We start from the raw sequence: 12114 nt of genomic DNA, 5'->3' as shown, positions 1-12114 counted from the left end.
ACCTACTGGCGAAGATATCTTATTGGATTTTTAGGCTGACCTTACCATTTTTCATTCAAATCATGTAACTTTTGAAAGTGAAAAGAGTACTATTAATAATTAGAATGGGACATCAGGCAAAAATAAGCACTCTGCCAGCCACATCAAGGTGTATCTTCATTGTAGTTATTATGTTTGTAAAACTTAATTATAATGAGGTATTTGGAGGGTCTTATTGTGGTTTCCTTGCTGCCTAAAACTGTAGTGTTAAAAAGATGGTACATCTCTGAAATCTAAGAAATGAAGTATCTACAGGATCAAACAGTCCTTCCTTTGTGCCACTTCTCTTCCTGAATCTTACCTCTATTATTGAACTGTTCACAAGATATTGCAATTGCTGGTTTATGTCTCCATCTCCTTTGCTACACTCAAGCTAGGTAAGACCTGGGACTGGCACATTTCTTGTGGCCTGGACAGGAATCAATGTATATTTTTTTTTAATTGAGATCTGAATAAATTGAAAAGAACAGAATAGTTATAGGAGCTTTCTTTTTTAAGAGCACTAGTAGGGATCCCTGGGTGGCGCAGCGGTTTGGCGCCTGCCTTTGGCCCAGGGCGCGGTCCTGGAGACCTGGGATCGAATCCCACGTCGGGCTCCCGGTGCATGGAGCCTGCTTCTCCCTCTGCCTGTGTCTCTGCCTCTCTCTCTCTCACTGTGTGCCTATCATAAATAAATAAAAGTTTAAAAAAAAAAAAAAAAAGAGCACTAGTAAAGATTGGATTGTCTGCGGATGGTATGTTACATGTAATGTTTTTATATACTAGTATAACACCATGTAGCTAGTGTACAACTGTGATTCATAAGATAACTTGGTATATCTGAATTGAAGGAGCAACACAGTACAATGGTTAAGAGAGTCAACTCTGGAGAAAGTCAACTGGAGTCTGAATTTGGACTTGGCCACTTACTAGCTGTGTGTCCCTGGAAAAGCTAGATTCTCTGTGCATCCATTTCTCTCTGTAAAATGAGAAGGTAATAGTATGTACTTGCCTCATGGAGTTGTAAATATAAATGAGTTGTTGCGCATAAAGGACTTAAAACAGTTCCCAATTATTGTAAATGCTTAAGAGTTGGCTATTGATAATAATTGTTATAATAATTGTGACACTTGTTATAATAATTATAATAATAAATATTACTACTATTATTATTAAAGAATGAACCTCACATGCACACAATAGAGATACAGATGTAGATATTATTCTCAAATATCCAGACTAACTAGGTACCTAGCAAGAATGATTTTTCATTCATGTAATGAAAAATCAACAAGTTGCACTTAAATTAAGAATGGGAATAAGTCCAGGTAAGCCAAATAATTCACATGGGAGAAGATAACTTATTAAATTGAAATCTATAGGATTTACACCAAATATTAAAGACTATGAAATAAATATGAAGGACATTTATAATCTCTTACCTTCACTTCCTATTTCCCTTTTCAACTTTCAAAGAATAGAAATGTATTTAAAATATTTCCACTTATATCTGTGAAAGTAGGAAATAAATTACCTTTTCCTTAACCTTTATTCCCTTCCTTATGTAGGACTCAGAACTTTTTCACTTGAACATGGGGATTTTACATACATAATGAAAATGATAATTAAACTTCCAAAAAATTTGTGGGTTGATTGGGAAAAGGCATTTGATGTGTAGAAGACATGATATTAATATGTTTTAGAGTATATGTATAAACATTATTTAAATCTGTGATATTTTCACAAATGCTCCATGCTAAAAGTATTTTATAAAATGAACATTAAAAGCCTCCCACATTGGGACGCCTGGGTGGCTTGGTGGTTGAGCGTCTGCCTTCGGCTCAGGGTGTGATCCCGGGGTCCTGGGATCAAGTCCCAGTCCCACATAGGGCTCCCTGCAGGGAGCCTGCTTCTCCCTCTGCCTATGTCTCTGCCTCTCTCTCTCTGTCTCTCATGAATAAATAAATAAAATCTTAAAAAAAAATAAAAGCCTCCACATAAAATTATTAAAAGGAGATTATTGTTTATTTAAGTGTTTACAAAGTGAATGTCTAACCTCTTATGGTAACTGTTTTTTTGTATATTTTTTTATTGGAGTTCGATTTGCCAACATACAGTCTAACACCCAGTGCTCATCCCATCCAGTGCCTCCCTCAGTGCACATCACCCAGTCACCCCATCCCCCTGCCCACCTCCACCTTCCACCACCTCTTGTTCGTTTCCCAGAGTTAGGAGTCTCTCATGCTCTGTCTCCCTTTCTGGTATTTCCTACCCATTTTCTCTCCTTTCCCCTTTAATCCCTTTCACTACTTTTTATATTCCTGGGATGAATGAAACCATATAATGGTAACTTTTAAGCACTACCTCTCTGCTGTTTGATATTATGTTTTATAGAATGCATCTTTAGGAAATTTTAAATGTTTCCACTCAGAACCAAATCAAACAATACATGACACTGATGAATTCTATAATACAGAAGATGTGTATCTTACTTTACTTTAAGTCTTAAGAGACTAATTGCTAATGGTCTCAAGCTGTTATATGACACGATAGTACATTTCTAGGTAAGGGATATGCTGCTTTCCTTTAGACTCTGCCAAAAAAAATAGGCATATTGTTGTTACCATTTTAATTTCATATCTAATGTGATAAAATGAGTGTCTTCAAGGAAAGGATAAACCTCTTACGTGTTATATCACCTGAGTCACTATACATTGTATTAGTAGTCTAAGTTCACTGCTTACTGTCATTTTCAGATGTTGGAATACCATGTATGTGTGTGTGCATGTGCCTGCATGCTTGTGTGAGTATATTTGTGAATATATATATGTGTATATATATACTCTTTTATATGTTAATAAGGTAAATGTTTCCTTTTTTAAAAAAAATCCAGTAACTATTTTTGCTGGTTGTGCTATTTGCTCAACTGGAAAAGTTGACATGCAGAACAGGTGTGAAATTGACAGATCAGCCATTTTCAAAGGGCATGGCAGCAGTTGAGAAGATTGAGTTTCTTACACTTTATACCTTGTGATGTTTGTTGATTTTTAAGCTCCTGCATTACTTTATCTGAAAGCAGGTCTTGTTCTATCAATTTTCACATTAGGGAATTAAGGTGTGCATTACTATTCTTTTAGTGTAAAATATGTATATTATTTCCCATGAAACAGAATGAAGGGAATGTTATCTCACTAAGAAGAATGCATAAATATAGAAAATCAATTTAATTAGTAAGAGAAATGGAGAGAAAGGATATTTCCGTCTTCCCACATCCCAAACCCACTGCATTACACCATTTTGTCATTCTCTTTATCCCTTTCTATGTGGTCTTTGGCAGTTAATGAAACCATCCTAACTTTTTGATTAGGTTCACTCATTTTAAAATCAGACCTCAGACTATCTTGTCTACATTTTAGAAGTAGGATAGGAAGGTGACATCACTGCAATTAAATTCTATCCATGGGTACTAAAGATTCCTACAAACTAGACCTTGTGAGTTGATGAGGCAAGAAGAAACCATGGTCCCTGTCCTGAACAAGCAGGCAGTCCAGTTAGGATAATTAGTCAAATGCCCACTGCATGCAGGAAGGTTAGTGTCAAAAGAGATCTGAAAACAGAGATCCCACAAACTGAACTAGGAGGATACTTCAAAAGAATAGGAGCTTAAAGTGTACGTAGAAAAAGTATGCAGAATTGGATAGGAAGAGTAAAGGTACCTGATATGACCTAGACAAAAGGGTGTACATGAGCAGCCACAGAGGAACAGATGTGCATGGCATGTTCTAGGGATGATATGACTTGCTTGGCTGACAGAGGACTTACGGCTAATAACTTGATTAGACATTGAATGAAATGTGCTGCAAAATCAGATTGTGGAGGCATCTCAGCCAAATAAAAATGAGTTCTCTGTAATCCATTATTGATTTACCCATACCACTCTTTATTATCTTGAATATAGAGAATTGAATATTAGGAAAAAACTTAGGGAACTCTTCCTTAAAATTTCACGTAATATATTGTTTCACGTTGAAAAAATGAAGGTGTAGAGCCTGGGTGGCTCAGTCAGTTGAGTGTCCAACTCTTGATTTCAGTTCAAGTCTTGATCTCAGGGTCATGAGTTTGAGCCTCCACATTGGGCTCCATGCTGGGCGTGGAGCCTACTTAAGTTAAAAAAAATGAAGGTAATATATATGCATTTAATAAATATAGAAATGACACAAAACAAAAATGCTGAACTTTTTAAAGAGTTGTTTGTTTAATAAGTTTTTAGCATACTACAATGATGACATTTCTTGAAAACATATGATTGTCCAAAGCTAGGCTAGTGAAAACTTAATTTGCTGCTTAAAGAGGTTTGGATAAAGTTATGGAAATAGATTAATGACCAAATCTATTTTTAAAAGATGAAAAGTAGATTATATTGCTATGATTTTTATTGAACTATTTCTGAAAATAGAAAAATAGGCAAATTAATTTAATTAAATAAATATAACCTTCTTAGCTGTTCTCTTCATACATGTGTACAACTGTGAAGACACTGGAAGAGCATGGCCCCCCCATTTTTCTTTCATACCTTGTTGTAGAATCTAATTTGACCCTATTCCTCAGTTCCACAAGAACTGGCTGAGACAGGACTCAAATAACAAAAGACAGTGCATATTGCATAGTTCAATTTCTGTATTCACTCAGTGAAAATCTGAAAGAAAGGTCAGAGATCTTGATCACAGAAATCAGTGGATGAACTGGCCCTGGGGATGTCAGTCCTCCTGCCTGCATTTTTACTAGTTCTCCTGCTAATTTTTTGTTGTTTTGGTTTGTATGCTTTTTGATTTACTTATATGCGAAAGTCAGCCTAATACAAAAGGCAACAAGCCTGGTGGTATGAAATAATATTCGTGACTGAAAAAAATTATTAAGAAAGTGCCATGAATGCTATTTGGGAAAAATAAAGTAGTTTATTCCCCTAAATTTGGTCTGGATATTTTTAAGTTTTCCAATTACCCAGCAGACTGGTTTAAGATAGTAAGTAAAAGATGACCCTGTTTGTCTCACAAAATGGTGACAATCACTATTACATTATCAAAATCTTAGAACTCAGCAGGGAAATACAACTGCATTAACCCAAAGTTCTCAAATGCTGCAGGGTGAGTCATTTCACTGACTCATTTCCTTTTACATGGAAAGTCTATTGGGATATTGATGACTTAGACAGATGTTATTTTTTTAAAGATAGTTGATTTTACTACCTGTACTTGCCAATTAATTTTCAGAATTTTGTTTCTAATGGTCAGAAGCCCAGCAAAATAAAAAGTAATAGTTATATCACATTTCTTAGCCACTATAGGAGGCAGATGTGCAATGCAGTTCTCTTTGCTTATTTTCATGCCACAGCCTCTTTTGGCCCTTAACCAATACTTGGGGGGACACGCTGAAGGCAACTATGCTTATAAAGATTACCTTGTCATGATGATTCACAGCTGAACCTTTATTAGCCAAAGGCTCACAGTTCTTTCTGAGATCCATTTCTCTTGCTCATCATACTGCTGTGATCAAAATGGGTTGCAAAAATCTACCTCTCCACCTAGCAATAGTTTCCTAAGTTTTTATGACTTTATTTCAAATTCTTCATAAGAAATGTTTGGGAAGTCAGTTAAATCACCAATTATTTCTTCATTGCATGCAGAGAAGTACGCAATTAAATATTTTAAATTCTTTGAAACGTCTCTTGTCATATTACAAATACACAAGGAGAAGGTTTAGTAAGTTAATGTTACCAAAAATCAAGTAAAAGAGGTAAAAGAAATTACATTCTTTTATGTATAAGGGAATAATTATATTTCGGGCACCTGTGTTAATAAGGTAACGTAGTGTTCTTTGCATTAATAAGATATGGCATATTGACCGAAACTCTTAAAGGTAGAATGCAAAAACCAAGCCATTAAGATCTGAAGAAATACTAACCTTAACTCCGGTGTAATTTAGACCTGTCAACAAAATTATCAGGATAGCAATTTTAGAGATAGTATTCTAGGTATGGCCTATAGTATTCCACTTGTATTTAATGAAAATGTGCTTTCTTAAGCAATCAAATATTTGCCCTAAGTTCTACTTCAGGATGTTTGTGTTTGTTCAACTAAAAAGTTAAACTCAAGCATTCAATTTCAGTGGGACTTGAGACAAGCATACAATTAGAAATTTAGAAATAGTTGTGTACCTAATGAAAATTAGGGAAATCATTTACCACATGAAAGTCAGTTTAAATGGTTCATTCTCATTTTTTCTTTCTATAAATGCATGTTTCTTAGAAGTATGGGATGATATATGCAAGTCTGACTCATTGAATTTACCTTTACAGGTAAATAGATTATCTTTTTTCTCTGAAGATCAATGTTACATGCTCCATGAAGGAACCTACAAAAAAGAAATCACCCAAATGGACTCCCTCAGTGTTACTCTCTTCCATATTCCTGGCCAAGTCAAAAGTATCGAACTACATACCTATGCCTCCTCCCTGAAAACTTGCCATTCGGGGTATCAAAGGAAGTGCTGGGCCATAGACCAGAGCACATGATTTTTGCATCTAGCAGTCATTTAACAAATGGTTGTTGAAGTCTTGTATAAAAATCTTTGTATTTCCCCCTATGTGACCAAAATGATTAGTTGCATTATTTTACATACTTAGCCATAGATGATAGAAGCAGCCAAAGTCACTGCTATACTGGAAATTCATTTTTCCATATCCACTTATTTCCCCACTAAAAACTTCAGTTATCATCTAACTACCTGATGATTATATAACAATCACTAATGATTCCTTCATCTGTATAGGCATCTTGGGAAATAATTCATTATCTTATAACAAAAAAGATTAAAAATTTGTTGCAAGATAAAAAATACTACCAAGTAAAATAGTTTGGAAAAATTTTTAAATTATTATCATTATTTAGTACTTGATGCTTTATAGGTACAAATCATTCTGAAGCAATGCTTGTGGAGCGTTTAACTTAAATTTTCAACTGAATAGTTGACATTAAAATTGTTTAGCTATTTTATACTTTCTCTTCTTATAAAAGAAGAACATTGTTTACAGAAGGCCACCTCCAAAATTTTGTAGATTGAAAGAATATCTCCCAATTGTTTCAGTCTTTGTCAGATTTGGCTTGCGAGTGTTCTGACTTTGTTGGCATAAAGCAGGTAAAAGATATCTGTGTGTAAAGTATTATTCAAGCAAACAAGGTCTTTAAGTTTATGCATTTCAATATAATGGATATTGCTAAAAATATGAAATCAAAGTTGAAAGATTTGATCTAGCAAAATGTGCTGGTAGGTTATAAATGCAAGTTTCATGGTCAATACCAAAAGACACCCCCCACCCCCCCAAAAAAAAGTCCTCTGCCATTGTTCGTGTTCTATCTATTTTTTAAAAGACCATAGAAGGAAAAATACTCTCAGGGAAAAAAAAATGAAGCTTTACTGCAAAAGAAATGAATGCAAGAAATGGCACTTTAAGTAGTGAAGAGACATGAAGCATTGCAACTTCATAGCCTGCTAAGGAGCAACAGCTGTACCTAATTTCAACTTGACGTGCTTCAGATCTCATATTCATATAGGTATTTAATGATCCAAACATAATGGTCCTATATAGAATAATTACTTATATGAAGGAGCAAACTTCATACGCATTCCTTTTTAAATGATCCTTCAAGAGAAAAACTGCACTGGCTCTTTGAACAATGAATAGCCTCTTTCACCAATCCAAATGTTTGGGGGCTAAAAAGCTTATCTTTTATGAGAAAATAATAATAGTGGTGAGGTTACTTCTTTTTGACAGACTCTTTTTGTCTCCCCCCTTCCCAGGATAGCCAGTACAATGACAAAAGGTAGAATGCCAGGCCAATCATTAAGTCATACTGGTAGATGGTTACAAGAAATATCAGAAACAAAAGGACATACGGTACTTTAGAGTTGGTGTATTTCGAAAGCAGAGATTCACTGCTTTCAGTTTGACCTTCCTGGGCCGGGACACTAGCAGAAGCAGAGCTCTCAGATTCCTTGTCACCTGAAGAGCACAGTGATTGTCCAGAGGTTAATCCTTCATTTTCACGCCTTGCCTCTTCCACGTTCTCAGCAGCTTCACTGACGAAAATCTTTGGCCGTAGAGATTTTTCCACACCGAGTTCTTGTTGAGAAATCTGGCTTGTAAATCTTTCTCTGCTACTACCTGAAGTCTGTATCCCCAAACTTTTGGCAACTTCTTCAGGTACAGACCCAAGATGAGGGTGCTTCTCAATACCCTGGATTTCGCTTGTTGGATTACAATTATATTCTGATTTAGTAGAAATAGATTGGAGAGTCATGGTAGTAATTATATTCTCTACAGCAATTGCCTGTTCATGAGATGGCACTGAGGCTTTAGCATGGTGATTGGAAACGTGAGAGTCATTCTGAGAAGCTCTGTGGGTGTCTGAGTTTGAAGCAGAATGAATAATAGCATCTCTATCCATTTTCTTTGATGATTCTTGGACCTGTTTATGATCTCTATTTTCTGGAAATGCCTTTTTGTCTGTTGGTAACACTCCCAAGTGTAAATCCAGTTCTGAGGCTGCTCTTTGATTGCCTGTAATGACCTGTAAGGATTCTTCTACAGATGTGATATTTCCAATGCCACGTTTCTTCCTGTCATGTGTCTTCCCGGGATTGTACATAGATATGGTTTCTTCTCTCTCCATTTCATCTACATGTACATTACAAATACCTAAACGTGATTCCTTTTCAAAATCATTGTCATAGATTACACCTCCTGCATCTCGTTGACAAAGGGTGTAATGTGAATCATCATTTCCCCCTTCATGTGGATCAAACGCTGTTTCCTTTACCTCGATGGGCCTGTCACTTCGTGCTGTCTCTTGAGGTAGCTTAGCAATTATTGCTTTTTCTCTAGCAGACATGCTTTCTAGAGCACTTTCTGATGTTGTCTTAATTATATAAGCTGTACCTGCTTCTGCTTTCTCAGTAACACCGTGATCAGCTAGAGAAGACAGTTCACAGCTCACTGTTTCTTGGCAGGTAAACAATTCTTCCTTAGGAGTAGCTTTCAAACTCCTTGTGTTATCTCTTTTCCCCCACACGTCCTCACAATCTGCTTGTTCCTTGATCTGTTCTGTTCTGTTTGTCTTACTCTCTCTTGCTTTTCTCTGACTTTCTAGAACATTCCAACTTTGTTTCTGTTGTGCGTTCTTATTCTGATCTCCAGGATTAATCCAATCTGATTTCTCTTCTTTAACTTGGAAAAGACAATCATTCCTCAAAACATTTCCATTTCTTGGTGAACAAACTTGACCAGGCATCCCTCCTGATGCAGTGCCTTCACTAGTCAAGCGATCACGCTCGGGAGTAGTTAACACAGTCCCTTCCCAACTTAGACTTATCCTTGGTGAATGAAACGTATCTGCTGTGATTGCCTGGTTGCGAATTGCAGAATCTTTAAAATTCAGCAGAACAGTTACGTCTCTGTGACTAGTTCCTGTCTCTTCCATACTGATTTCAGAGTGGCCCATCTTCCTTTCTTGGTCGTCTAAGATTGAATGAAAATCTTTGCTTTGTTTTTCATTAACACCTAAATGTATTCTTTGCTCCTCCTCCTCCTCAGCCTTACCACTGCCATAATCTTTCTTAGAAGATCCTTTTTCCATTGGTTCTTCTGAATGGAAATCCAAACGGAAATCTCTTCTTAAACCTTCCAAGCCTTTTGTTTCCATTTTCTTAGCTCTTCTTTCACTTTTTTTATTAAGGTTGTCTGAGACTAGTTCATCTGAGGAGGGACAAGATATTTGTACTCTGCCTCTCCTTTGGGCTGGATTAGCATTATCATCCAGTACTTGTTTGCTGCCAATATGTAATTGCACTAATTTGTCACTACTAGTATCTCCCAATGGTGGCTTGATTTCTCCTGTATCTGAAGTAATTTCCTCTGAAGGTTGATGACTACACTTATTTTCTGAGGAATATTTTTCATTGCAGTAAAAATCTCCCTTTAAGAAGCTTTCTGCTGATGAACTTGGAGACAAAGGCCTTTTAAACAAGTCAGAGTGTACTTCACGGATTTGCTTCTTCTCTAACCCCTCAGCTTTATTTGGAAAATTGACCGGATCTATTGCAAATGTATTCTTTTCATCTCTGGAGGCAGTACTTCTTATTAAGCATTGATTTATCTTAAGGGATAAAAAAAAAAAACAAAACAAAACAGATAATGCTCAAATGATTGTAAATATACAAAACGAATTAGATAGATTTCGCTAACAGGGCTAGCAATTAACTGGTAGATTTTCTTGATTCACTTCATTTGTGGATTCTATATAAATTCTGGAAGCCGGATGTTTTGGGGGGATCCTTGTAGGCTATGACTTGGGAATGGGATTAATAAGAAAAGGGACCAAAATTAATCACTCTCCTTCCTAGCTTCCAAATATCACATTGTATTATTCAACTATTCTTGCTTGTCATTGCACTTTCTCCTCACTTAGGATATACACATTGATAGCTCCATGCTAATCAATTAGAGAGCAGCTTCCTGGGTGCCCCTTGCTGCATTTACACTTGCTGTAGGTGCCCCTATTACAGTTTCTCTTATTAATATGTTTTCTGCAAAGCCTCTGCAAACTATTAATAGCAAAACGTCACTCAAAGAAAAGTGAGGGAGTTAATGTCTCTGCAAATTCTGTTTTAATGACCCTCTGCCAACTGGTACTCAAATGTATTTGAGCTCTTCAGTGATGCCAACTGTCAGGATTTAACAGTGAGATGCCTGTGTTTTTTTTTTCTCCTCATAACTGACATTTGCATGATCTCAATAATTATATGCAAATCTTACGTTTTCCCCTTCTTCTCACATAAGGCTCATGTTACTTGTCAACTGCACAGCTGTCTTGTAAGCCAATGCCTGTGGGTTCCACAGATTTGGTTGTATTTCCATCTATTATAGAGCTTCATTGTTTTATGCATTAACGTCAGCATGGAGCAAATTAGCATCTAAATTACAGCTCCCTGTTCATTTATTGGATGTACAATCTCAGTAACTTCTAAACAAACTTTTATATTTGAGCCTGCTCATTGTAATGAGGTGTATTGGTGAAGTATGTGATTTTTCAGGCCCCTTTCATTATATTCTGTGGTTTGAAAAAAAATGGCGATGTTAACTTTCAGCTGGTGAGAATTCTCACAATGGGTGACAACTTTGTAGTTTCTTAAAGTTGGAGCAAAGTAAATTGCATACTTTAGTGATGCAGCTTCCATATCACTATAGAAAAGGTGGAAAATGTGGGGGAAAAGATGAGCTCTATTTCTTTTCTGTTTCAGCACTGACACTTGAAGAGGCAAATGTCATTTTAATCTTGGATGATTATGAATCCATGTATCCTAATGATATGAGCTCCAACCAAATACAGTAGAGGATAAATTGCATTATGTGACTCATTTACTCCCATTTCTTCCTTTGTGATAAAAATGCTATCTAAACCATCCCCCCAAAAATTCCAAATAGATTGAATGTTCACCAAGTGTGAAATTTATGATAACAAATTTAATACTAAATTGTACAGTACTGAATTTGTTTCCTGTTTAAAAAATATAGCACAGGCTGTCTTTTCTCCTCATTTGGTAATTTAATACTTTCCAATGATATAGAACTGTGAGATTCTCACAAAGATGGAAGTACGTTAAAAAAAATGCTGCTAAATGCAAGAATCAGACTTGAAGAGCTGGACAGACTCTAACAATCATCTAGTCCAGCCCTCTCATTTTACAGATGAGTTTATGCTAAGTGTACACTTGTCACAAAGATTAGAAATGCACATCAGGGTAGTGCTACCTCTTCTATAATTCCTACAAACTATTACTCAGAGCCGCTGGTAAAGAGATAAGAAATGAATGTCATTAATTTACCACTGCAGAGACCAGAAGCAACATACCGAAATCAAAGTGCCTTGTTGATCAAGCTAGAGATGCAAGGACAGAATAGGCTGTGCTTTCACATTTGCAAATTATATTAGTTGAAACTATTGAAAGGCAGGCATAGCAGCATCTTTGAAGCATAAATGG

General features: G+C 36.1%; 1 protein-coding gene and 1 long non-coding RNA gene across 6 annotated transcripts in view; one reads left to right on the top strand and one right to left on the bottom strand.

The window, feature by feature from the left end:
* Nucleotides 1–12114, bottom strand: part of PPP1R3A (protein phosphatase 1 regulatory subunit 3A) — a 47164-nt gene that overhangs the window by 2435 nt on the left and 32615 nt on the right. Inside the window, exons 4-6 of one of the 5 annotated variants that reach the window (XM_077856109.1) lie at nt 7972–10229; nt 5980–6002; nt 739–4175 (exon numbers count right to left, since the gene is read on the bottom strand). In XM_077856109.1, the coding sequence (XP_077712235.1) occupies nt 5981–6002; nt 7972–10229 (2280 nt within the window). In that variant the 3' untranslated portion in view covers nt 739–4175; nt 5980. Of the gene's footprint in view, nt 1–738; nt 4176–4249; nt 10230–12114 lie in introns of those variants that run through there. The other 4 variants (XM_077856108.1, XR_013356430.1, XM_077856110.1 and 1 more) reach the window with 4 other exon arrangements.
* LOC144288543 (uncharacterized) overlaps nt 1–12114 on the top strand; it is a 44203-nt gene that overhangs the window by 18042 nt on the left and 14047 nt on the right. The window lies entirely within an intron of this gene.

This window comes from Canis aureus, chromosome 18 (genome assembly GCF_053574225.1).
Source record: "Canis aureus isolate CA01 chromosome 18, VMU_Caureus_v.1.0, whole genome shotgun sequence".
NCBI classification, from domain to species: Eukaryota; Metazoa; Chordata; class Mammalia; order Carnivora; family Canidae; genus Canis; species Canis aureus.
This window is presented reverse-complemented; position numbering and strand designations above follow the sequence as displayed.